General features: G+C 48.6%; 1 protein-coding gene across 2 annotated transcripts in view; it reads left to right on the forward strand.

Annotated features, from left to right (window-relative positions):
- Positions 1-24,047, forward strand: part of ACCSL (1-aminocyclopropane-1-carboxylate synthase homolog (inactive) like) — a 63,305-nt gene extending 39,258 nt beyond the window's left edge. The window contains exons 1-15 of one of the 2 annotated variants that reach the window (XM_082684034.1): positions 5,800-5,855; positions 13,675-14,231; positions 15,483-15,542; positions 15,996-16,066; positions 16,450-16,519; positions 16,769-16,835; positions 17,997-18,094; positions 18,355-18,432; positions 18,871-18,971; positions 20,051-20,140; positions 20,902-20,947; positions 21,041-21,182; positions 22,474-22,616; positions 22,704-22,857; positions 23,634-24,047. In XM_082684034.1, the coding sequence (XP_082540160.1) occupies positions 5,843-5,855; positions 13,675-14,231; positions 15,483-15,542; positions 15,996-16,066; positions 16,450-16,519; positions 16,769-16,835; positions 17,997-18,094; positions 18,355-18,432; positions 18,871-18,971; positions 20,051-20,140; positions 20,902-20,947; positions 21,041-21,182; positions 22,474-22,616; positions 22,704-22,857; positions 23,634-23,716 (1,773 nt within the window). In that variant the 5' untranslated portion in view covers positions 5,800-5,842 and the 3' untranslated portion in view covers positions 23,717-24,047. Of the gene's footprint in view, positions 1-5,799; positions 5,856-13,674; positions 14,232-15,482; positions 15,543-15,995; positions 16,067-16,449; positions 16,520-16,768; positions 16,836-17,996; positions 18,095-18,354; positions 18,433-18,870; positions 18,972-20,050; positions 20,141-20,901; positions 20,948-21,040; positions 21,183-22,473; positions 22,617-22,703; positions 22,858-23,633 lie in introns of those variants that run through there. The other variant, XM_082684035.1, reaches the window with a different exon arrangement.
- The last annotated feature ends 3,147 nt before the right edge of the window (positions 24,048-27,194 follow it).

Here is a 27,194-nt window from a genome sequence, read left to right on the forward strand (position 1 = left end):
CCCACATCGGGCTCTCTGCTCAGCCGGGAGCCTGCTTCCCTCTCTCTCTCTGCCTGCCTCTCTGTCTGCTTGTGATCTCCATCTGTCAAAAAAAAAAAAAAATAATAATAATAATAATTAAAAAAAAATAATCAGGCGGAAGAACGGTCTGGTGGATAGCTGAACAGAATTTGGAAGGGGGGAGGCTCAAACTTATAGGCATTCCTCTCAACCCCCTTCCCTTCTGTCTTCACAGATGAGCAACTGATGCCCAGAGATGCTTATTAACAACTTGCAGCCACACAGTGTGGAGGTGGTTGAGCTGGGTCTTAAAACCTGGTCCCCTGACAATAGCTCTGTGTAGCTCATACCCCACCGTACCCCTTCTAGAGAAAGGGACATCTCAGGGGATCACTGCAAATGGGGCCAGAGCACAAGCAGATGAGCTCAGTGTCTGCCAAGCCGAGACTGTCCCTCCCCGCCCCTGCAGGGAGCCAAGCCACCCGGTCACCCCACTGCTGTCCCTCAGCACACCTGGGGCCAAGGTCACTCGGTCTCCCTCCCAGGCCCTGGAATCTCGAAGGAGACCCCTTCCACTTTGAAGTGTGGGTGACTTGAGTAGATAGTGTCACTGAAACATGAAACAAAACGCTTTTCTTTGTGCCCGAAGTGGGAAACTGAACCCCAGGCAGGGGGAGGAAAGGGCAGCCAGAACAAACTCCTCTTTGCCAGCCAGAGCGGGGAGACCTTGCGGAAAAGCAAACAGAAAGGGCCCAGAAGAGGCTGACTTCACTGAGCCACAGCTCTGGCAGGGAGAACAGCGTATTCATGTTGGAAGAGGTACTAAGTGCTGGCAGCATAGTAAGTGCTGGGAGGAAGGGGGACGCTGCCATCCAAAGAAATCTAGGCAAAGCCAGGAGCCGGAGGAGGAGAAGCTGGAGGGGGCGGCATTGGCAGGAGACAGGGGCGGCGGGAGGAAAAGAGCAGGGAGGCCAAGGGGGCAGGCAGCACACCGGCCTGTGGGCTCTCATTGTGTTTTCCCTGGCACGCCTGCTTTGTTTGCCTTGGCGTGCGAATCTCAGTCTTTGGGGGTTCTGATGAAAGCTGTGGTCTTGAGCATCCTTTTACCACCAAAGGTATAGGGAGGTAAAGTGTGGGGTGGAAGGAGAGGCCCCCAGAGGCCATCCACAGCCCCTCTGAGACAGTGGTTCCTAATGAGTGACATTCATCCCCAGGCCCAACCTAGAGACTCAGGGTCAGCAAGGCTAAGGTGGAACTCGGCACTGGTTTTGGGGAAAAGCTTCCTGGGTGATTCCGATCTAGCCTCTGGTTGAGAATGTTATCTGGGGGCTTTAGGTGAAGACGTTGGGCTTTCAAGGAGCAAATGTATTCCAAGCTAGCAATAAGAGCAAGTGAATCCAAGCCAGGAACGTACCTCAGGCAGCTGGAGTTATCTCACTGGTTTGGGATCCCCCAGCCAGCTCCATAAGGCAGTTAGTGACTCACATACCAGCTCTGGAAGATCTCTACTGTCTTTCCATCATGCTCAGATTAAAACCCGAGGTCCTTATTATCAAGGTCCACAAAACCTTTCGAGGTCCTTCCCTTAAATATAGCCTCAGGGCCTTTGCACTCGCCATACCCTCTGCCTGGAACACTGTTCTCCAGAGATCCACATGGATTGATCCCTCACACCCAGTGGGTCTTTGCTTAATTACCCTCTCTAAATAGCATTCCCTTTCACTCTGGATCCCCTGCCCAACTTGGATCTTTGTAGCACTTAGAGTCAGCAACTAGATTTATTGATCTATGTTGTTCATTTTCTGTCACCTGCTGTAGACGGTAAACACGGCGGGCCGTATCTGTTCTGTTGCCTTCTGTGTCACTAGCATCGAGAAGCGTGTCTAGCACCTGGCAGTTGCTCAATAAATGTTTGTTGAATGAATTAATAATGTGAATTTGCTCCTTCCTGGTGTCCAACAAGACACAAATGTCATTTTCCAGGTTTGTCTGTTTCTCAGAAACAGAGAGCTGCTTTTTGGCTGTGTTTTTCCATGTAAATGATAAACAAGTAAACATGATGCAGTTACTTGCCACCTACTGTATACTCAGCCCCCATAGGCTAAAGAGAGGTATAAGCAAAGAGTTTCTCTCTTCGAGGTCTTCACGATGCAGTCAGGTGTGAGTGCTAAGGTCAGAACCCCTGGGTCGGCAGCTGCTCAGGATCTGGGACAGTCTTTGTTGTCTTGAGGAGCTGGAGAAGTCAGAGGGGCTTTGTGGAGGTGTGCCCTTTGGGGAACAGGACCCAGGAGGCCACCATGTGGGAACTGGCCTCAGGTCCTGCCACAAGAAGAGGGGGTGGGTGGGCCAGACATCATGGCATTCCTCCTCCTCAGTTTCCCTAATCCAGGTGACCTCATACAACCTGGAGACCAGGCCAAACCTACCAGGACTGTTAGGGTACAGGTGCTGTGGTCCAGGAATCTGGGGAGAGAACACACTAGGCCTGGATTTAGACATGTCTGGAGTCAGGCCAATTCAAGAGGAGTCATCTTGGACAAAGTTGAGGAAATCTGGCTGGGCCTCAGTTTCCCCATTTATAAGACAAGACTGGGTTGTTGGGAAGCCCAGAATGTCGGTTCTGGACTCGTGTCAGCAAAGAGAGCCTCTCGTTACAGACTCCTGGGTTCTGGCCACAAGGGTGCACAGGCCAAAGTCTTCTCAAACTTTCTGAGACTGCATTCCACGGCTGTCTTTCTCTCAGATGGGTCAGGGGACCATTTGCAGTCCCCTCCCTGTCCTGCCCTCATTTCTGTGGCTACCAGGCTCCTCTCTCTGAAGTGGATCTGTGTGTGGCCAAGTGGCTACTGCAGAACTCCGGGAGCTGAAATCAACAAGCGGGGAGGTGGTGGGACAGCGACGTCTGGTCCTTGAGGGAAGAGCTCTGCCTTCCCCCACCTCCCACTGTCTTCCTCCTTGCTCTCCCAACGTGGAAAGAGAACCCCAGGGCCCTCTAAGTTAGGCCAAGTCAGATGCTGGACTCAGACTCTTGCTTTTGCTTCTGGAACAGAGATGCCAAAAGGAGCTGGGGAGGAGGAGGAGGAGTGGAGAGAGGGAACAACAGTGCTCCCTCCATCTGGATTCTAACCCCACCACTGATGTTTTCTAGTCTTGTGCCATTGGCCAAGGCACCCCACCTCTCTGAGCCCAGAGTTCCTGTCTGCAAGCTGGAGACCCCAGGAGCGCCTCAGAGCCCAGGGCTGCAGGTGGGTAAGAAGGGGTCGTGTGGCCCACCCCAGCACGGTGCCTGAGGTGCCCTTTGCCCAGGCTCCGCGGCGCACGCTACGTGCACGGCACCTGGCGGCTCTCAGAGGGCACGGCCCATCGCCCACCCTCCCTCCTCCTCTCACCCCAGCATCACCGCAGCTGTGGAGGTGGCGGCCCTGTGTTCCGTGCCAGGAAGGAAAATAAGGGTTTAGCGCCCCCTCTTGGCGGGTCCTCGTTACAGCTGTTGTGGTCGAAGTGGGGGCCCCTGGAGAGGGGCCCATGCTGTGGAAAGTTGTGGGCGATGCCCCACAATGTCCATGTTGTTGGGAAATGAGGGTTTTCCTCTGGGAAAGGCTTCATTCCACTGTCAACATTCACCTGATGCCTACAGTTCATTGATTCCCTCAATCCCATCTCAATTACTGGTAAATTGTCAAGACTCTTGAACAAACACTAACCAAGAACCAGCTCCCCTGCCCCCGTGCCTTGGAACAATGGAAGAACCAGAGAAGCTAAGCGCAGAGGCAGACCCAGACCATGGACAATTGCATTAGGGTATTCAGGCATCCGTCCGTCCATCCATCCATCCATCCATCCATCCACACATCCAACCATCTCTCCACTCATTCATCCACTAATGTTACTTCCCTAAGGAAGTAAGGCCCAAGCACAGTTCTTTGTATTTGGGAAACATCAGTAAACAAAATAATTGAAGACCTTTGCCTTCTGTTTTAGCGGGACTGAAAAGAAACAATGCATATAATGAGTAATAAAATGTATGGTACGTTTGGAGGGGGAAATTGCTGTAAAAACATGGCAGGTAGAATGGAGCGAGGAGGCACCATGGTGTGGTAAGGGAGGCTGTGGGTTGTGGAACGAAGTTGGTGGTCATAGTAGGCCTCTGGGAGAAGGTGATGTTTGAGCAGGGACAAGGCAGTGAGAGAGTGAGCCCACTGGGCATTGGGGGCAGGGCCGTGCAGGCCTAGCTGGCGCAAAGGCCCAGAGGGACACTGCCTGGCTTGTGCAATTTCTACCCTCAGTTTGGGTAAAGTGCATGGGATCTAGGGCGCCGGCCCTTCAACTTCTCTGGGGAGTCAGCGAGGAGCATTCCCTGGAGCAGGTGACGCACCCGTGTAGACTTGAAGGAGAAGCAGAGGTCTGCTGACCAGGTGAGTCTGTGAAAGGGCTCGTGGATGCAGGGAACAGTAGGTATGAAGGGGGAATGAGAAGTCATGGCATGCTGGGCAAGTTAAGGAGGGCCAGCGTTTGGGCTCATTGCAAGCAGGGGGCCTGGGAGGGGTGTGCAAAGAATGAGATTAGGGAGGTAGTTTGTGATTGATTATTCTAGAGTTTGATATGCCACATGAGGGAATTTGGATTCTGATGGTATAGACTGATGGGTTGCTGACAGTGTCTGCTCAAAACATTTTGCTCACTTAAGTGCTTACTTAAAAGAAAAAAAGAATTTGAATGCACCGAGAGAGGTCATCCACGCTGCAGTTAGCCAATGTCCTCCCCCGCCTACCCTGTGCCTTAAGCCAGCTTTGCGCGTTTGTTACTGTTGTGTCCCCGAAGATATTTGACTTTATAATCCCTGTGGGGTGAAGGGGAGCCATGGGAGGATCTTGAGCCCAGGAAAGATGGGATCAGACTTTTCCACTGGGAGGTATTCTGGGGCTTCTGGGAACCAAGGACCTTTTCTTTCATTCCAAGAGTCTTAGGGTCTAGCACAGTCTAACATAGGGTGTAATACACGCAGTATGGGTACATAATAGGTACCTAGAGAATTGGTTTTAGTTTTGTGTGTGTGAGTTTTTTTTTAAGGTTTTATCTATGTATTTGACAGAGAGAGAGAGAGAGAGAGAGAGAGAGCGAGATCACAAGTAGGCAGAGAGGCAGGCAGAGGGAGAGAGGAGGAAGCAGGCTCCCCGCTGAGCAGAGAGCCCGACGTGGGGCTCCATCCCAGGACCCCGAGATCATGACCTGAGCCGAAGGCAGAGGCTTCAACCCACTGAGCCACCCAGGCGGCCTTTTAGTTTTGTGTTTTAATGAATGGGGAAGGAACAGATAAATGACAGAAGGGATGGGCCATCAGCACAGGCCAGGCTGGGGGATAGGTGAGGTCCCAGTCCTCTGGGGTGAGGTGCCCACCCGCAGCCCATGCTTCCTCTCACCGTGGAGTTGGCTAGGGCAGCATCTCTCCAAGAGCTGTCCATCGCGACCTGCCATGTTTGCTTTAGAAAGTAGACTATGGGGCCGAGTTACAGACCTACTGAGTTGACACCCTTCGTGGAACCCAGGCATCTGTGCATTAGACAAACACCCACTAACGTCGGAGAACAGTCACAAGGCAGGGTGTTTTCAGACCACAGGCTGCTTTTGGCCTTGTTTCTGTTTGTTGACCCTCAGGGGAAGCGGGACAGGAGCTGCCCGGGGTGAAAGCGATAAGCTCACTCGAAGAGTTATGTGGTGGTTCTTCCTGCCCTCCCATTTAGTGTACATCCTCCCCCTTAGCCTTTGCACCACCCTCCAGGAGGTAGGTTTCATAACCTTCCCTTTAACCAGGAATCACTGAAGATCTGAAAGACCTGGCGAGATGATGCCGTCAGGTAAGGCTGGGGGATGGGGACCCGTCTTTCTGGCAGTCATTCCCAGGGTCTTTGTCAAGTTGTCTTCCAGCCCTAGGTTAACCCGGTTCCCCTTGGTTCTCCATCATGGCCTCTCCACAGATGGGGAAAGCTAGTAGCTCATTTGTTCTTAATTGAGATGTGGTTCTCAAATGCTGGTAGTACTTGAATCACCTGGAAGCCTTGAGCTATTCCTTGGGCCCAGGCCTTAGCCTACTTCCAAGAGCCTCCTGCTCTTTCATAGCTCTCCAGGGGGTACCAATCCTCCAGAGTTTGAGAACCATGGCTCCAGTGCGTGGCTCTTCCATGAATGGGCGTTGGCTGAGCCTTTCTCTGTGAAGATGCAAAGAAAGGCCATTGTAGGTAATAAGGAATGCCTGGGGAGATCCCCTTGGGAGGGAAAAGGTGGATCTTATTATCGCCTTTGAAACCACCTTGTACTTAAAAGCAGAGCACGGGGGCCCAAGGCCGAGAATAAGCTTAGTGAGAGGAGGAGGGTGGTGGAGAGGTCTCTGAGCCCTGATGGTCAAGGACAGTTTTATGGGGCACAATAGGGATTTTAGACTGGAGAAGAAATGAGTGTAAACAGAGACAAGGCAAATGTAGGGTAGTGGGGACAGGGGAGCCATGGGATGTGGAGCGGGAGAGGAGCTTTGGACCAAACATTGCCGGGGCGTCAGCTGGGGCTCCTCATCACCTGGTGGGGTAGGGCCACTGATGGACTTAGGGGGCTTCTGGAGTCCCACAACTGAACGCCAAGCTTTGAAGGTATACACAGGTTCCAGGAAGAGGCCTTGAGGAGGGATGGTTAAGAGCGCAGTTGGGGCCCAGGGTTAGCAGACTGGGGGTTAAAGCTCCTCTTTCCCATCCTACTTTGAGTGAGTCATCTCCTTCTTTGGGGCCTCTGTTTTCTCATCTGTAAAGTGAAGCTAATGGTGGTACTCTCCTAACAGTTGTTTTGAGGATTAAGTCACCCAGGCCAGAGCCTGGTTCAAGGCCATGCTCTATCAGGGTCAGCTGTCATTGATCATATTGGAGTTTCAGAGGGTTCTGTGTCTTCCCAAACAGCTTACACCGTTCATGCCTATTCTGGATATATTGGAAGAGGGCCTTGTAAAATTCAGTGGATTGTAATAAATTATGCCCTTAGTTGATCCATCTGAAGGCTGGGAATAATTCTTACATCACAGAGGTTAGGGTTAAATGCTGCACGAGGCCAGTGCTGCTGGGCAGTTGCTAGGCTCACTTACTAGGTAAGTGACCCGGGGTTGAAAATACTGGTCTAGTGTCTAGTACCAAAGTCTGGTTGGGATTTATGTGCAATCCAGGCTGTGTTCCCATAAACCTGTATTTAAACAGAAACAGGAGTTGGGCCTCTGTTCTCTAACTACACTAAATTCCCTTGTAGATTGTCTGCCAATTGTCTAGTGTCCTGCAGGCAGCGAGTAGTAATCTGGAGATAACAGACCTCCAAATTCCCTTGGTTTTTTTTTTGTTTTGTTTTGTTTTTTTTTAAAGATTTTATTTATTCGACAGAGAGAGATCACAAGTAGGCAGAGAGGCAGGCAGAGAGAGAGGAGGAAGCAGGCTCCCCACCGAGCAGAGAGCCCGATGCGGGGCTCGATCCCAGGACCCTAGGATCATGACCTGAGCCGAAAGCAGAGGCTCTAACCCACTGAGCCACCCAGGCGCTCCAAATTCCCTTGTTTTAACTCTAGTTTCTTTCCTTGTCTAATACGCTCACCTGAGACCCCTGGTGCCATGTTAGATATTTAACAGTGACAATGGGTGGGCTTTTCTTTTGCCCAGCAGTTCCAACCTTTCAGAGTTTCCTGATTGAGTAAGAGGCTGGCTTTTTGGCTGAGAGGTGTCTAGTGTTAAAGAGGTTTCCATTCATCCTACCATCTAAGTCAAGAACCGGTGTCTGATTTTTGTCAGATGTCTTTTTAGTGTCTACAGATCAAGTGATTTTTATCCTAGAGGGATAGGATCACTTGATCTAACAGATCCCTCTGGGATCTGTTAATGAAAAGTTAATTTATATCCTAGGATTGACCCATCCTGCCATTCTCCGAATGATCCTGTTTCGTTGCAAGATTATGTTGTGATGCTGTCGGATTCTGTTTGCTGAGTTATTCCACTTTCAAGTACCGATAATCTCATCATAGGGGAGATGGGGCCATAGTTCTTCATATAAAATTGATCAGATCCATTATTTAATTATAGAATGAGGATGTTTTTCTCTAGAATAGTTTAAATAGCACTGCAACAATGTATTCCTTTAAATATACCTGGAGTTTCTGATAAGTATGTCTGGGCCAGTTGCTTTTTTAGGGAATTAGTTCTTTGATAACTTCTATGTAAATCGTTTCAACTTTCTCATCTGGGATTAAGATTACTAAACAGCATTTTTAAACTGAATTATCCATTTCATCCAGACTTAAACATTCTCTATATGTGCCTTTTTTTTTTTTTTTTTGAGAATTGATCCTTCTTTTTTCTTTTTTTCCTACTATAAATAATGATGTAAATATGCTCTTGTGTACTTGGCACCTGCCCCATATTGGTCTTTCCACTCCATGGGCTTGCATTGGAAACAAACTTCACTTTGCTATTTATAGCCTAAAAGAGTCTTCATTTAGCTCAGCTGCATTTAAAAAACCCAGTTCCTATATATAGTAAAATTCCTAAGTGTCCAGTTTGACACTATGACAAATGGTGATGGCCATGTCACCACCACCTCGTTGAGATCTAGATCACGTCATCTCCCCAGAAAGTTCCCTGCACCCCATTATAGTCAGTTTCCCAGCTCTCTCCCCGGGCAACCACTGTTCTGATTTTTATCACTCTTGATTACTCTTGCTCATTCTATAAGTAGAACTGTACAATATGTACTGTGTCTGGTTTCTTTCACTCAGTTGGCCTTGAAGTTTTTAAAGGCAAACCTACTTGTGTGGATTAGTGCTACCCTGCACACAAACCCAGTTCTTCCAGGGGGAGGAATTGGTACCGCCTAATGAAACATTGATGTTTTGATGGCTGTGGGATCCTAGGTTGGGAGCTATTTTCTTTCTGTATATTGAAAATAACATTTCATTGTTTCAGGTTTCCACTGTTGGCTGAAGTTAGCTTCTGGTCTGTTATTCCTTTAAGGGTAACTTTTTTTTCTTGGCTGCTTTTGAGATGTTTGCTTTTTGTAATATATATATATATATATATATATATATATATATATATATACACACATATATAAAATTATCCTAAATATATATATGTCTATATACATATATATGTATGTATATATGTAGATTTCTTTATTCTAATTTGCATTTGTTGGGCTTCTTGAATCCATGCTTTGGTGTCTGATTATTTGGCACTGATAAAACATCTTATTCAGATTGCTTCTGCTCCATTTTTCTCTTCCTTTGGGACTCCGAATGAATATGTATATGTATATTTTAGATCTTCTCATAGCTTCTCTTAACTTTCCTTTGTATCTTCCACGTCACATTCTAGAAAGTTTCTTCAGGCTCTTCTTCCAGGTTACGAATTTTCTCTTTACTGAGATCTAGTATGATGATAAACCCTTACGTTGAGGCTTTTCACTTTTGGTCGTTGCATTTTAACCTCTAGAATTGACGACCAAAGGGACAGATTTGGAAGAAAATAATTTCCAATCTGCTGATTTTCAGACTTGGGTTTTTATCTCCTTGCAGAGAAAAGCAATAATGTTACAGTCTACTCTTATTAACTGGAGTCCAGTCAGTCTTTCTGTTGTCTGCCCTGGGCTCACCTCATGCTGTTTGCTCGTGTGTCTGGATTTTGTGTTCTGGACACTGTATTTGAAAAGTGATCCTCTGAGAAATGCAACTCTAAGGTAACCACTTCCAGAGTATTTACCAGCTTCTGCCCAGAGAATCGGAGTCACGAACAATACAGGAGGACAAGTTTGTTGGATGAAGTTAATCCAACTCCAAAAATTGAGATCTCCTGGGCATGGTGTCGTGAAGCCCAGCAGCTGTCCATGCCAGGACTGGTTTTCAGCCAGCTTACTCTCATTCCCAGAACTTCTGGGCTCAAGTGGGAGGTCTGAGGTTTAAAATCCTGGCTCTCCTGTGGGACCGTGGAAGTGACTCATCGTTGTTAAGCTTCAGTTTTCTCACCTTGAATTGAGGCATCTTTTTATCTTACATATTGAGAAACTGATGCCCAGACAGGGGAGGTAATTCTTGCCACATGCTACAATAGCCGAGCAGGAACTCTAAAATAGAACCTAGGATCTTCAAGGCTGTTTTTACCTGAGATTTTAGTTTTGCGGCTTGTGTTGAGTGGCTGTATTTTTTCCACACCTTGCTTTCCCAGCACGTAAAGGAGACTCTATAGTCCTTATCCTACTTACCATAATAAGAAGGACATACCTGAATTAGGTCAGAGGACTGGGATGCAGGGGAGGCTGGTATATGGCAAAGTAAATGAAGGTTGGAGGGCAAGACAGAGCTGGAAAAGCTTGTAGAGTACTAGGAAGAGTGACAGCAAAAAGTTTCCTTCCAGAAAGGGTATACCCATTTGCTAGCATTGCAAACGAACCGGAGACCAGCTTGCTCCTAGCTCATTTCACACGTTCACCCCTTCTCAGCTTCTACTGTTTGTCAGCCTTTATAGAGGGCTGTTGCTATCCACTGGGCTGGTTCTGAGACACAGCTTCTAGCTGTTCTAGAAGGTGCCCCAGAGTGTGACTTAACAGGTAGATGGTTGGAAGCTGGGGAATATTGAAACCAAGGGTACGTGTAAGAGGACTTGAGGAAAGGGTTGGTTTACCTAAACAACAGACAATTTAGGGACATTATTGCCTTTGTGGGCCAACATCTTTCACAATAGATTTTTCCTAGAGAAAAGACAAATCTTCGTAGAGGCTTAACTGCCAGGTTTCCTCCTGGCCTTGCCACATTCTCACTTCCTTACTAGAAAATACATGTTTCCAAGAAAATACACTTCTTTCAGGTACTTGCCTTGGCACCTGTTTGTTGTTCCATAAGCCTGTTCCGTCAGCAGCATCCTGATTGCCGTTTTCTTTGGTCCTAGAGTCCCCAGCTGAGATGGGTAGATGGGGCAGAATCGTGGAACTTTGGTAACATCAAGGACTCTCAGGGCAAGAAGTCCAAGACAGCTCCTAATCCAGCCGGAACTGGGATTATTGCTTAAATTCTGGGGCCGCGCGCTGGTCTAGTAGACACTACAGAGCTGTGAGATCTTTTATTTTTGTTATTAAGATGACACAGATCAAGACTCTCAATATGTGAGAGTCCGGACCTGGAAGAAAACAGCCCCCCCACCCCCGCTTTCCTCCGATTGCTAACTTCTTTTCCATTGAAAAGAGATCTTGTCCGCCATTGTGGCCCTTCCCACCAGCACTCCTCAGGGCCAGCAGAGATGACAGGCACCACTTTTTGGAAGGCAAAGCCACAGGCATCCCTCTTGACCCTTAACTACCCCTCTGTGCTTTCCAGGTATAGATCTCTCTTGACTTATGAGGGGTTATGTAATGATGAACCCATTACAAGTTGAAAATGCATTTAATTAACACACCTAAACTACTGAACATCACAGTGTAGCCCAACCTACCTTAAATATGCTTAGAACACTCATATTAACCTACACCGGGGCAAAGTCCTCTAACAGTCTATTATATAATAAAGTGTTGAATATCTCCTATGATTTACTGAATACTGTACTGAAGGTGAGAAGCGGAAGGGTTGTCTGGGTCCTGGATAGTTGCAAGCCGGTTGTTGACCTTCGTGGTCGCGGGGCTGACTGGGAGCTGCAGCTCATGGCTGGTGTCCAGCATCACGAGAGAGAGAGGGTCGTATTGCGTAACCCTGGCCCAGGAAAAACTTCAAATTCCAAATTCCAAGTAAAGTTTCTACTGAATGCATATCATTTTCGCACGTTGTAAAGGAAAAAAGAATCATAAGTTGAACCCTCTTACATCAGGGGGATGTCTGTATCCAGAAGGACAGTGTGACCTGCTTACCTGCAGGGTGGAGAGCCCCATTCACATGACTTTCCTACTTTTTTTTTTTTTTTAAAGATTTTATTTATTTGACAGAGAGAAATCACAAATAGGCAGAGAGGCAGGCAGAGAGAGGAGAGAAAGCAGGCTCCCTGCGGAGCAGAGAGCCCAACATGGGGCTCAATCCCAGGACCCCAGGACCATGACCCGAACTGAAGGCAGAGGCTTTAACCCACTGAGCCACCCAGGTGCCCCGACTTTCCTACTTTTAAAGGAGGGAATTTGGGCTAGAGCAGAGCTTTTGCTTGTGGAACAAAGGGTGAGTCTAGACATGAGGGTTTATGCTGGTTCTAGTTCTTTCTAAATAGCATGCATGTTCCTGATTCTGGTGAGGGAAGTTCTTCGTAGCACTGACTGCTGCTGAGAGGTTGGCGCCCTAAGTCAAGACTTGGCATGACTTTGTCCGTGGTTGCACCTGGTCATCATTCCATCTTCTCTTGCCAAGTCTTAGTGATGGCTCCTCTCCTCATGGACTTGGCAACATCCCTGTGGTTGGGCCTCTTCTATTCGTTTTTACATATGTGCCAGGAACATATGTAAACATATGAACGAGGAACAGTATTGTCCTCTGGGGGAAGTTACTCGTGGCTCTGGGGCTCTCACGGGCTGATGGGACATGGTTGGAAGACATTGGGCAGAGTGTCCAGTATTTGGATACTTTGAGACTTTAAAAAGGTGTTTCTTAGGTCCTCCCCATCATTTTGACTTCTCTTCAGAGGAAAGTTTGGTTTGAATAGGTAGAAGTTCTCAAAGTAGAGTCTCAGGAACTTGTTAGAACTGAAAATTCCCAGCCCACACCTACAGAACGAAAGTCTGGCAATGAGGCCTCTCCATCCCAGTCCTTTAGAAGTCCTCTGGATGATTCTGGTGAAGTCTGAAGTTCAAGGGCTACGTAGCACGCCCGTGGTTTGTAGGGATGATAGTCTAAGGTGGCCATCACTGGGAGCAGGTCGAAGGCATTTATAAGGAGGCGACACAAGGAAGGAAGGAAAAGGCCAAGTTTTGAAAATCTGGTATGGCCAACTTTGGAAAAAGAGAAAAAAAAGAAGGGCTGTTGTTCTCGAGTAAGGGATGGCAAACTTTGTCCATACAGGGCCAGAGAATGAATATTTTAGACGTTGTGAGCCATATGGTTTGTGCCCCACCTATTCCACTCTGCCGTTGTGGTATAAAAGCAGCCAGAGGTGATACAGAAGCACATGTGACTGTATTTCCATTAAAGCTTTCTTTGCAAGAAGAGGTGGCTGGATCTGGTCCTTGGGCAGAGTTTACTAATATCTAGTCTAGCAGAATAATTTACTCAGGCTTTTTATTTCCTTTCTGTCTCTGTGCCTCCTTCTCTGTCTTCCTCCCTCCCCTTCCCTCTCTCTTTCTGTCTTCAAACTCCCTTTTTCTTAGAACCCAGTAAAGCAGGAATTGCTCTAATTGAGGCACAGGGTGGAGACTCCCAAGCCTACCTGTTGAGTTTCCCCCTTTTCTCAAAGTGGGCCCTGATGCTTTTTCTCAGAACACATTTTAATGTCATTTGAGTACAGTGTTCCAGTGTCTGGGCTCAGGGACACTTAAGCATTGCCCCTTGAGTGAGTTGGTAATTCTCCCTGCACTGACAGGGGTCTGTACCCAAGGCGTGGAAGTCGGAGGAGGCGGTGGGAAGCCTGAGATCAGGCCTGAACCCGAGGGTCGAAGAGCGTCTCCTTTGCTGCACTGCACAGTCTCTCCCTCTCTCCGCAGGTTCCAGCCAGCCTGCTGAGGCCGAGACCCAGAGCATGAGTCACCCATCAGACGCCGTCCATCTGCCCTGGGGTCAGATGGGCAGTCAGGGCCTCGGAAACCAGGGCGTCCACCCCCAGCCCATGGAGATGATGCTACACTTGAAGCAGGCCATCGAGAAGCACATGAGGCAGCTCGCTACCAGGCACCAGCAGCAGGACCTGGTGCCAGAGGATAAGAGGCCTTATCAGGCCCCCGGGGAGCAGGAAGCCCTCCTGGGCAACCTAATGTACCAGTTGGTCAACCTCCTACAGTCTGGGGCCACGGATGGCCCAGGGCTCCAACCGTCCTGCCCTTCTCTGGATGTGAAGGGTGATGCTGGAGGCGGGCAATGGCAATGGGCCCAGTCATCCAGGCAGCCTGCCCAGCCAGGTTACCAACTGAATGACCCTGAAGCGACATTTGTCAGCCAGCACCTGTCCCGCCGTGGGATCGACATCTCTGCCTCCTACCAGGCCAGCTTCCGGGACTACAAGATGTACCAAGGAGATAAATACCATGAGGACGAGAACACCTTGGTGAGGATGCGGGGGGTGGGGGGTAGAGGGGCGGGAGAGACATCTCCTCGAGGGCCCTGATCACTAGAATTTACGGAACCCTGCGCTCTCTCTCTCTCTCACACTCTCCCTAGCTCCACGAAGTAGACGCTATTATCATCTTAGAGATCAGGTAATGGGCGCAGAAGCACGGTGACAGTGCCCAGAAAGTTAAGGGCCCTACCTGGGTCCTCCCTGCCCTTCCTCCGCAAGCTTTCCCTCAGACCTTGCTCTTGGCCACTAGGGGTCACTGTGGTCACTGTGGTTACTGCGCTCAGCCAACCTGCCCTGGCCAAAGGGGAGTCTAGTGCTGAATGTAGTCTGCCTCTGGAGAAAGGAACATTAATAATAACCTGAGAGAAGTAAAGGGAGGCCTGCTTGGGTGGTCTGAGGTGTATTAAAAGTTGAATCAGCCAGTCATGCAATGGAGGTGACCGGGGTGGGGGGCGGTCTTTCAAGTAAGAGGAACTACAGGTGTGGAAGTTTTACCATGGGAGGGGCTTGGAGGGATGGGCTAGATTAGGGTACGTGAGTGATGTGATGAGAGCTGTGAGGAGTTAGGATGGGGAGGTTAGGCTAGAGAGCCAATGAGAGGCTCCCAGCTGGAGAGGTTCACAGCAGCTTTCTAGCCAAATGATGGAGGAGAGCCCTAGTTCTACTTCTTTTCTGTTTCTAGCTAAGTGATATGGTCAATGACCATCTGCTTTCTCTGGGGACCAGCTGAGTCCAGTATCTCCACTGGACTCTGAAGAACCTTATCTCCTCCAGCAACACGGAAGTGGAAGTAGCAGAGATGGGCATGAGACAGGCCCTAGGGTCAGGCAGATGGAGTTCTGTCCACCACCAATGTCCTGTGGCTAGTGGGGTAGTCTACCATTCTAAGCTTCACTCTCTTTAAAGCGAGGACCATAATAGAACATTTCCTCGGGAGTTGTGAGAAGTAAGGGCACTACATGAGGCACTTGGTCTAGGGTCTGGCACGTGATAGGAACTCAGAGACTGCTCTCTGGTGTAGAAGCACTGTGTGGCTCTAAAGGGGGAAATTGCAAGCTGTACGATTTCTGAGTCTGTGACAAGTTTTCTGATGCTTGAGGTTGTTAGACATGGAGTGAACTGCGTCATGGGGCGGTGAGATTTCCATTTGAAATAATCTAAGTTGAGCGCTTACTAGAATGTTCTAGGAGGTCCCTATAGGGCAGGGCAAGTGGACTGATCAGTTCCTTCCATCTCCAGGGCTTCATTAACCTTGGCCTCAGTGAGAATAAGCTCTGCCTTGATCTGATGACTGAAAGGGTAAGCCAAGTCTTGGGCTGTGCTGGGACCCACTGTCGGGTTCAGTCCCCTCTAGAATCTTTCTTAGCATGCGGTAGATATATGAATGGGACTTAAGAGTATAAGGAAGGGAGTGGGGGGGAAAATCTTATAGAATAACACATCTGACCTCCTAGCTTACTGTGTTTAGGGATGTGCTCTGGCTGGGTCTATGGTGGGTAGGCTGCCAAGGGAGCTCTGACCCAAGTGTAGGGTTGGGGAGGTCGTCCAACAACAGTCCTCAGTGAGTTCTCTTTGTGTAACCTATGACAAGAGGATTGGGGCCTCCATTCATGAAGGGGCATGTGACATGACTCCCTATTCTCTTCTGTAAGACCCCAGGTTGTAGGGCAAATACCCATACGCATCCTAGTGGTAGGATGAGCCTGTTGGTCATTCCTGATCTGGCTGTCCTCGTGCTCTATTTGTCAACAGTTGAGTCAGAGTGATATGAATGTCATCGAGGATGTCCTGCTGCAGTATCCTGATTGGTCCGGGCACCCATTGTAAGCAACTTCCAGATCTACAGTCTTGTGGCCCCCAGACACCTGTTCTCAGGAAGGCAAGGACCCAGGGCGCCAGATTCTTGGTTGGCTACCTCCCTATTTCTTTGGGTAACAACTTCTAGAAAATGTCTAGAGTGAAACCTCCTCAGGAGGGAGCCTGATGTAGTAGAAATAGCATCGCCCTATAGTTCAAAAGGCCTGAGTTCTTGTCCAAACTCTCACATCTATTGTCTGCATCGCCTGGAGAGTCGATAGCATCAGTCGATAGCCCTGTGACAGGAGGTTGGATGACCTGCTCTTTGGAAAAAGCTGTAGGCTAGACGTTGACTAAGGCAAGGCCCCCGGGTCTGAGTACCACCAAGTCTGTCTGGGTCTACCCACAGCCTGCGGGAGGAGGTGGCCCGGTTCCTGACCTGCTATTGCAAGGTACCTGCTCAGCTCGATCCAGAAAATGTGAGTCCGTTTCCCAGCCTCACTGCCACCCTGGTAGAGGGTATATGCTTGGGGTACTCCCTGCATTTTCTAGAACCAGCAGAGACCCTCAGGGCCAGGGCAGAGCCAAGGCCAGTGGGTCCTGGAGGAGACCCCCTGGAGGAAGAGGAGGTTCCTGTTGCCTGTTCCTCCTAAGGGGAGGGAGACGAAGGGGTCAGACCTTCTTACATGGGGTTTGGCTTTTGACTTCTGCCTTCTGTGCATCTTCAGGTAGTTGTTCTAAATGGCTGCTCCTCCGTATTCTCCACACTAGCCATGGTTCTGTGTGATCCAGGAGGTAAGTCGATGGACTCTGCTTTCCCTCAGGAAATAGCACTCATGGGCATTGGACCTTAGGGAAAGAAGGATATCTTGACTCAAAGGCCTTTCCCCGGATGTGCTGGAACTTCTAGCCCGATTCGAACATCTTCCTACTATTTCCATAGGAGGGATGGATTTGGGTCCTCATTTAATATGGAAGGAAAATATGGGACAGTCCTCAAGGAGGTGTGCCTCAGAAAGAGTGAGAATTGGAGCCAACTCCATATATTACTGGCTGGGCTTCTGGACTCAACCCCAGTACGGAGAGCCCTGGTAAACTAGCCTAGGCCAGTTAGATTTCCTAACTCCTATCTCCCTTGCCAAAAAAAAAAAAAAAAAAAAAAAAGGAGGGGCAAATTCATTTTAAATCAAATAAGGCCGAGGGATGTGTTCCCAGTCTCCCTCCTGACAACACCAGAGCGAGAGCCTCTGATCTTAGCTCTGGATCCGTAGAAGGAAGTTACCCTGATGGCCAGTTTCGCTCAAAGGAGTATGTCCTTGGTTAACTCCTCCATGAGGCCAAAAGAAAGGGAAGGAAAGAACCCAGGGGCTCATCAGAGACAGGTAGCTGAAGCCATGCAGAGAGATGAGCGCCCTCTCTGGGCACGGACCTCAGCCTCTCATGGTTGGACAGGAGCTGGGAAGATTTGCTGGATGACTAGGGCTCCACCCGCGAGCAAGCTGGTTTGGGTTTTTAACCTGGATTCCGAGCCATTCCTAGCAATATTCTTCCCCTCTCCTTCCCCAGTGTTCCCTGAATAATGTTTATAAGTATGTAACCTTGGGGCGCCTGGGTGGCTCAGTGGGTTAATCCTCTGCCTTCGGCTCAGGTCATGATCTCGGGGTCTTGGGATTGAGCCCCACATCGGACTCTCTGCACAGCAGGGAGCCTGCTTCCTCCTCTCTCTCTGCCTGCTTCTCTGCCTACTTGTGATCTCTCTGTTACATGAAGAAATAAAAAATCTTTTTAAAAAATGTAACCTTTATAGAGCTAGAGGCCAAAAATTAACTCCCATGTAGGGGAGATTGCCAAACTAACCTCTGTCTGTAGTGTTGCTTCTGGTCTGGGGAGGGGGGTGGCTGGCAGTTTCCCACCAAGAGCCCCCGGACTGACGGCATTGTCTCTCTGCGCTTCCAGAGGCCTTTCTGACCCCCACCCCCTTCTATGGCGGTTTCGTCTTTAGTTCCGGCCTGTATTCGAAAATTGAGCTGATTCCTGTCCACCTGGACAGCGAGGTCAGAATGGGGCCCCTTCCCCTGCTCAGCCCCTCCCCACCAGGCAATGGAATGTTCCAAGGGCATTTGGAAGGTGTAGGGGACCTCACTCTCCTCCCCTATAAGTGATGGTGGGGGGTGGAGAATGGAGAAATTAGGGCAAAGAGGGCATGAGGGACAGCAGCCCTGAGAATGAGGGATTGTGCGGTGTGTAGAGGAGCGAGGGACCGGTGCTTGGAAGCATTCAGGTAGGCAGTGCTCAGGCAGTGTCTGTCTTCCAGAGCACGGATGCGAACCCCTGTCCGTTCCAGCTCACCGTGGACAAGTTAGAGCGAGCTCTGCTTGAGTCGACCCTTGCAGTAAGGAGGGACCCGCGTCTTCGCGGTGGGTGCTGCTGCCCCTGAGAGGGGCTGAGTACTGAGACCCAGGACCACGTTCTCACCGAGGTGTTGTAGGCTCCTTCTTCAGAGGAGGGGGTATCCCAGGGGCATGTCCCTCTAGGAGCCCTGAGCCCTGAGCCCTGTCTCTGGGGGCCGACCCCAGAGCTCCTCCTTGCCCCCCTCTGTGTGGGCAGTAAGGGAGCTGCATGCTGCAGATCCTAAGCTGCTGAGATCCCAACTAGACGCCTCGGGGAGGTGCCCAAAACTAGGTATCCTGACTTGACCTTCAGCTGAACCTGAGGTAGATGTGAAGGACCTGTTGCGTTCACCTCAGTGATGTTTTTTGGGGGTTTTGTTTATTTGGGGGCTTTGGTGGTTTTGTTGGTTTTTTGGTTTTGTTTTTTTTTTTTTTTTTAGGGGAAAAAGGTGAGAGGCCTCATACTAATCAACCCTCAGAATCCCCTCGGAGACGTCTACTCCCGAGACTTACTGGAAGAATGCCTGGGATTTGCCAAGAGGTAGGGGCTCCAGTCCTTGGGACTAGACGAAGTCCCTGAACGGGGTTCCTATCACTCATGGCCAGGAAGCTGGAACCAGATGTAATCTATCCCAATGTTCTTACTGCATGATACACTTTGCAAAGCGATATACAACTCACTGAAATTGAATTGAAAGAAAATGCATCCACATGCTTCAACCAAGCATTTTTTTCCTTGCTCCCCTGTCCCCCACCGGGTACAGACACCCACATAACAATTGTAATCTGGCTTGTTGTTTTTCCTCTTTTTGTCATGTAACCACTTTCTCCCAGAATCCCTTTCCCATCTACTTGGCCTGAAGCACCGAGGAAGCCAGACTCTCAGACCTTGTGGGGTGAAGACGTGTCCCCAGAGAACCCTCGTGTCCCATTTTCACGAACATGTTACCATTGGTTTTCTCTGGAGTCCTGAAATAGCCCTATTTGTTAGGGGTGCTAATCTCCCATTTTCTAGAAGAATCACACTTACGCAAATGTCATAACTCTAGTCCAGACCAATTCATGGCACAGCATGAGGACAAGAGGAAGAACCTGGAAGTGTGTGGGCTGGAATCTGACAGAACTAGGATCAGATCCAAGCTCGAGCACCTGCTAATTGACGCACTCACTTTGTCACAGAAATGGTTTCTTCATCCGTGCAGTGGAGATACCAGCTCTGCTTGGGAGGGTTGTTGGGAGAAGAAGCAGGGTGATTTGTACTAGCACTTAGCCCGCTGAAGGCCACTGTCCAATCGGCCCCCAGGTGGGAGCTCCTGATTATACTAGATGTAAAACTCTTGGGGACACAGAGCCCACCACATTGCATTGGTCTCTGCTTGACGGCTGAAGGATTAGATGTTCTCTTGACTGTCTTTGGGTCCTCTTCCTTCTTACCTCTAAGCCAGGTCTGAAGACCCCCCCTTCTGGTGTACCCTCCTTATATGTTACTGTGTCCCTTGGAAGGGTTGGATGTGCTGTGGGAGCAGCATCTGAACTGTCTCCAGAGAAGCCCATGAAAGAAAGGGACTGGAGATGGGAGAGAACCTAGATAATGTTCTCCCTCTTTGGCCCAACCTGCAGGTACAACCTCCATGTGATTATAGATGAGATTTACATGCTGTCTGTGTTTGACGACTCTGTCACATTCCACAGCATTCTGAGCATGGAAAGGTGAGTTTGTTGGCCTCTTCTGGAGTTGGGAATGTGAGCCATGAAGTTCCTGCTTTTGCAGGGTGCGTTCATGGGCCATATTCTTGATTGGCTGTGTACTAGGAACTGGAGCTAAGTGCCTCCGGGAGTGTGGAAATGACCAAAGCATCCTCTTTCCTCCAAAGTATCTTTTTGCAATGCTGTTTTGTACATGAGATAACTTTGAAGGTAAGGTAGAAAGCACACTGTCAAAAGTCTACATAAAACCCCACAGAAGGTCAGGGTAGGAATTTCTTGATAAGTAGTGCATAGGGAAAGAAGAGAAATAGAACACTTTCTTAAGGGTAGCGTGTGGCCTTAAGATAGGATCCCAGCAGCTAAAGCAAGGCCAAGGCCATGCCTGGCAGAACGTACAGTTTTACCCAAAGTGGGGCAGTTAGAAATAGGTGAACACATTTTAAAAATGGTGGGTGGCCCACGTGTGTGAAGAGCTCATTGCTAGGAAGGTGGCTTTGGACCAGCAGCAGGAAGGTCATGAGTCAGGCCAAGGGGGCCAGACTTCATTCAGTGGGCACTCAGGAGCTCTTCCATCTAATTCCCCAAGGATACCTTTTGCTGACTCCCTGGCTGTTAACTGGGGCAACTGTTTCTTGAACTTTGGGCCCCAGAGGCTCTTATTTCTAGGCAGGACCTCAAATCCGTTTTCCTCTCTTGTCCTCATTGACCCCAAGTCTTCATCCTTTCAGTAGTTCATAACCTTGATTGTACCATCTCCTCTCCAGTTTGCCTGACCCCAACAGGACCCATGTGATCTGGGGCACCAGTAAGGTGAGCCCCAGCTTCCTGTCCTTGGGTAGAAAAGGAAAGGGGGCCAGGAGTTGGGCAAACCAGGCACTCCTTCCCTTACCTTTTTTCCTCTAGGATTTTGGCATCTCTGGCTTCCGCTTTGGTGTTCTTTACACGCACAACAAGGAGGTGGCCTCTGCTGTGAGCTCTTTTGGCTATCTCCACGGTATCTCCGGCATTGCCCAGTACAAGCTGTGCCGGCTGCTTCAGGACCAAGGTAATGAGTCCCATCCTGGGCTGGGATCATGGCTAGACATCATGGCCATGGGGGAGTTCCTGGGTCTTCTTGGGCCACTGACATACCTCTAGTCCACCAAGAACCTGTTTGCGGACTTGGGCTTAATGGTGGCAGGACAGGAAGTTTGAAAGTGGGCGGGATGTTGCTAGGCTTGTGCACTAGGGCAGAGGGGGAAGGCGGAGCTGCTGGTCTAAAACACAGATGGGCTTTCGTGTTTGGCTGCCTGGGAGCTCGAGCTCTGCCTGGAAAGGGCAGAGGCAAATTGTTCTCTAAGGCTTGAAAGACAGAAACCCAATGCAAAGGTCAATTTTCCCTCCCCAATACCCTGCTTGCTTTGGGCAAAGATGACCCCAAATGCCACAATTCCTTGAAGACCTCATCTTCCAAGGTGGCCAAAGGAGAGCTACCATTTGGGCAAGCTGGTGTGGCTAGACCTATGGCACCTGGATTCAATTTCCTCCATGGATCACAAGTGAATCCTGGCTTCAGAGGAAACCTCCCCCTCCCACCTCATTTGTTTAATGACATCACCCAAACTTAGATAAGGCCCCCTTTCTTTAATTCCCTATAACAGAGCGGATGCCAGGCTGGAGGGTTTAAATTAAAAGCTGGGATATAATGATACAAATTAATGTAATTTGATAATCTGTTTTAGATGCAATTTGCTTTCAGCTTTGGCAGGGTGGCTAAGAGAAGTCCAACCAGATGGCCCCATGCGTGGTGCCAGGCCCTTTGATATGTGGCAGAAACCAGGTTCCTGGCCCCTTGGACACAAGTTCTCCACCTTGGGCACCTGGGACTTATCTGGGGAGCTTAAATGCTGATACGTGGGCTCTATCCCCAAAGATTCCGGTTTTGATCTGCAGGTATAAGCTGGGCATTGGGACTTTTAAAAGCTCCCCAAGAGGTTCTAATGTGCTACCAGTGCTAAGAACAACTGGGTAAAGAACCCCCCACCCCCTAGCATATCTAAGGTTTCTCCAAGTCCACTGCGTGAGCCTCCGAATATCTCCCCAGTTGGCAACAGAACATCTACTTTCTTCATTGTCCCCCTTCTGGGGGACTCTGATTCTGTGTCAGGGATGTCAAGCCAAGTGGAACATTCCTACTGACCTACTGAGAAGGTGTGCTGGGTATGGCTATCCTCAGCCCAGAAAGAACCCGGAGTCTGGCTTGGATAGAAATCCCAAGGAGGGAGCATCTGATAAGGCTCCTGCTGGCAGATTTCCGCCACCAGAGCCCTGACAGCTCTCTTCCCCGACCCGTCCAGAATGGATTGACACAGTGTACCTGCCCACTTACCGCTCCAGGCTGCAGAAAGCTCACAGATACATTACTAAGAAGCTGAAGGCACTGGGGATCCCTTTTCTCAACCGTGGCTCTGGCCTCTACATCTGGATCAACTTGCAAGTGGTGAGCTGTGGGAACGAGGCCCCGGTATTCTGGGGCGGAGCTGCCTGGTGCGTCTTCAGCTCAGCTCTGTCCTTCGGCCTTCCCTAGTACCTGGATCCGTGCACCTTTGAGGAAGAGCTGCTGCTGCATCACCGCTTTCTGGACAACAAGCTGATGTTGTCCCGCGGCAAGACCTACACATGTAAGGAGCCTGGCTGGTTCCGCATTGTCTTTGCGGATAAGCCCCTCCGGCTAAAACAAGGTGAGTGGTCCCAACCTCAAGATCGTGGCATCCTTCAAAGATGCTCCATCAGCTCCTCTATTGCCCAATTCCTGGATTTTCCCTCTTTTGGGGCCTTTGGCAGCCTGTAGCGCCAGCCTGGCTGTAGCATCTACTTTCATGTCTTTGAGCTCCTTTGCAAACAGGAACCGAGAGGCACTCAAACACCGCACCCTTTGGGTGTCTGTTCTGTGCCTGCCTGGAGTGGGGCATTGGGACTACCCACAAAGAAGTGGTATACTGCCCTTGTGGGACTAGTGGTGTATGGCCGGGGAGATAGACCAGTAGAAGACCTTGGGGGTCCCTGTATGTTCTCCTGTGGAGTTCAGATTCTCCTCTGAAGGTTATGGAGACTCTGACCTTCATTTTGCCAATTTTCTGTTGCATCTTGCCACATACTGGATACTGTTCTATCTCTGGGAACAGAACCGCTAACGAGAGAACATTTATGTCACCGAAATACCTTTTGGGGAATGGACTGAGCAAAGAGAGGCAGATAGAAAACCCGATGAGGTCAAGGGCATGAGCCAGGTTCCTGGATTTGATGTAGAGCTGCAGGTGTCCGGCAGGCGGATGCTGGGGTAGTGCAGCTTAATGAGAGCGGCTGAAGCCGGAAATCCGTCCCCAAGAAGGGAGGCTGACCTTCAACACCCCTGAGCAGGGCACTCTGCAGTGGTCTGCCAGGATCTGGGGATGTCTGGGACCCACCTGCAAACTCACTAAATTTTTGTGTCTCTGTCCCTGTTTGGACCCTCCAGCCATGTACCGGTTCTACCAGGTGCTGGAGGAGCAGAAGCAGCGTCTGAGAGTGAAGCAGCTGGAGAGCACACAGAGAGAGTAAGCGGTCGGCCTCCCGCCCAGAGGCTGCAGCCAGGCACCTGCTCAGGGATCCCCTGACGGCGGCCACCGGGCCAGAAGCAGGGGTTTGCACCTGGTGCTGTGACTGAGCCACCCATGGGCTCCTCCAGGAACGGGCTCCTCTGACCCCGTCATCAACCTTCTCCAGCTGAGCATCTGCTGCTTTGGAATCTTTGCATCTTTTTCATCTTTGCTAGCCATCACAGGTGTATGTGAAATGTTTTTATGGGGATTGGGGTGAGGCCTTGCTGGGTCCTGATTTTGGTGGTTTTATTTTTGTAGGCTGCATCTAATAAATTTCATGTTCTTTCAAATTCTAGGCTTGTTTTCTTTCTTTACACTCATTTGTGTCAACTCTGGGAGATTTTTTTTGGGGGGGGGGTCTCTTTTAAATTCTAAGGCAAGTTGCATGTGAAGAGTACTGTCCAAGGAAGGTAAGAAAGGAAGGAAAAAAGAGATCCCTAATTGACAAAGCACATTCTAGATGTCAGGATCCTATGGGACATTGCATCCCACAAGATCATACCCACTGTGCTCAGGTGTGGCTGCAGTGTAGGGTAAAGGTGTCCCTCAAAAGGCTTTTAAAATGAATCTCTAGGGCTGAGCCTGGGGTCTTCCATTTTCCATTTTCATCTCTAGTGTTTTCAGCTATTCAGATCAGACCACCTGGGAGCTTGTCAATAGAGCTGTGGCATGTCTGCGTTTCAGTTGGAGGACTCGTGCTATGCCCGGGCCCAGCACAGTCTACTGTGTTTTACAGATGACAAAAGAGCTTTTTAGCACTAACTGATGGCTTTGGTCAGTCACTTGACTTCGTAACCATCCAATCTGGACCCAACCATCCTCTCTTGGGTCCAGATTGGATGGTTCTTATTACTTCAATGACAACCTTTTTCTTTTCTTTCTTTCTTTCTTTTTTTAGTCAAAAAGCAGTATTACAGCAAATCCTGATTCTTTAGGGTATATCTATCTATCTATCTATCTATCTATCTATATCTCAGATAGTGTTCTTTATAAATAGACACAAGGAATTCACTGGATGAATGAGGGAGCCCATGGGACCAGAGAGAAGATGAAGACGTGAAAGAAGAGAAGCAGAGGGGGACCTGGGACATCGGTAATGAGGGCTAATAGACAGTCAGGACAGTCAGGACAGTCAGGACACTGTCCTCATTTGAAAGGGACAGTCATGGAAGGGGTCAACTATTTTGTCTTCCACTCAAGATTTGAATGTTTGAGTGGATAAAACGTCATATCTCCCTATCCATGAGCATGGAATCTCCTTCCATTTATTTAGGTCTTTAATTTCACTCGGCAAGGTCTTTGTGGATTTCAGAGCACACATTTCGTCCTACACACATCCTGTTATCTCTGTATGATGCTTTTCATGTTCTGCTAAAGGTATTGCTAACTTCATTTTCTAATTGTTTGCTGCTAGTATGAAACAACTGATTTTTGTATCTTGTATCTATCAAGAGCTTTGAAGGCTCTGAGATTTTACCCTACTTAAAAACAGCTTTCGAGGATGCTGGCAGAAGACATGAGAATACTGGGTCAGAGATAAAGGACAGCTTCTTACTCACAGTGGAATCAGAGAATCAGCTTCTGGTTCCCCAAGCCCTGCTTTCTAGAAGGCAACGTGAGGAGGACCCACTGATGCCTGCACATGAAGTGCGGTGTCCTGCAGAAGAGGAAACCCAAGCTTAAAGAACAGGATTCTTGGCCAATGAGCAGTAAGCCTGCCTGAACTTTGGCCCCAAAGGAGACATTTTTATCATACCGAGTAATAAACCTACCCTTTGCTCTAGAGGGAGACATTATCCAATGGTGTTCACTCTAAATGTGTGTGTGTGTGTGTGTGCGTGTATGTGTGTGTGTGTGTGTGTGTGTGTGTACCTCCTTGAAGAGAGCCTAGAACAAAGACAGTCAGTGCCCCTCCTTGTAAGACAGACAGAAACATGAGAGACCTAGGAAGAATCCTCTCCTGACAGTATCTTGTGATCTTGCTAAACTCATTATTAGCCTTAGGAGCATGGCAGGGGGAAAGGGAGATTTCTTTAATTTTTAATGTATATGATCATGTTGATTATAAATAAAGATGATTTTTCTTCTTCCTTTTTAATATTTCTCATATTTCTTTTTATGTAAGATTTTATTCATTTATTAGAGAAAGAGAGCACAATTGGTTATGGGGCAGAGGGAGAAGTAGACTCCCTACTGAGCAGGGAGCCTGACATGGGGCTCCATCCTGAGATCCCGGGATCATGACCCTAGCTGAAGGCAGATGTTCAGCCAACTGAGCCACCCAGGCGCCCCAATAATTTTCCTGTTCTAATTGCATTGCCTAGAACCTCCAGTACAATGTCAAACAAAGATAGTAAGGGAGGACATTCTTGTTCTCAATCTTAGCAGAACTGAGGCCACTCTTGATCCTTTTTTCTTTTCTTTTTTTTTTTTTTTTTTCCTAAGAAGAAGCAGGGAGCCAGAGGGAGAGGGGAACAGAGAATCTCAAGCAGGCTCTATGCCCAGTGAGTAGCTGATCTCATAACCCTGAGATCATGACCTGAGCGGAAATCAAGGTCAGATGCCTAACCGACTGAGCCACCCAGGCACCTGACTCTTAGTCTTAGTAAGTATTTTTCATATTGCCCTTTCCCAGATAAGAGTTCCTTCAATTCCTAGTTTGCTGAGTTTTTTTCCTTGAATGAGGGTTCTGTTTTTGTCATGTTCTTATCTATACCTCTAGAGAAGATAAAATTCCTTTAAGTATTAATGTGGTAGATTACACTGAACTTTTTAAATATTAAGGGAGGGTCCTATTCCTACAATAAGGTGCATATAGTCACGACGCATTCTCCTTGTATATATTGTTGATTTGTTTTTTTTTTAAGATTTTATTTATTTATTTGACAGAGATCACAAGCAGACAGAGAGGCAGGCAGAGAGGGAGATAGAGGGAAGCAGGCTCCCTGCTGAGCAGAGACCCGATGTGGGACTCGATCCCAGGACCCCGAGATCATGACCTGAGCCGAAGGCAGCGGCTTAATCCACTGAGCCACCCAGGCGCCCCTGATTTGGTTTTATATTAAGAATTTTACATCTATTTTTTTGAGTAGTGTGCTGTAACTTTCTTTTTAGTAACACATGGTTGGTTTTGCTATCAGAGTAATAATGACCTCATAAATATGTTGGCAATCTTCGTTCCTCCATTTTCTGAACGTTTGTGTCAAGTTAATTTTTTAAAAATATTTTAAAAGGTCGGTAAAATCCACTTATAAAGCCATCTATACTGGAATTTTCTTTATGGGGAGGTTTTTTTTACTCACAAACTTAATTTCTGTAGATACTGGGTGATTCACATTTCCTGTTTCTTGTGGTCAGTTTTGGCAACTTGTGTCTTTCAAGAAAATGTGTCCATTTAAGTTCAATTCCTGAGAATGTTAATGTTCCAGACTGACCCT

This window comes from Mustela nivalis, assembly GCF_964662115.1.
Source record: "Mustela nivalis genome assembly, chromosome: 9".
NCBI classification, from domain to species: domain Eukaryota; kingdom Metazoa; phylum Chordata; class Mammalia; order Carnivora; family Mustelidae; genus Mustela; species Mustela nivalis.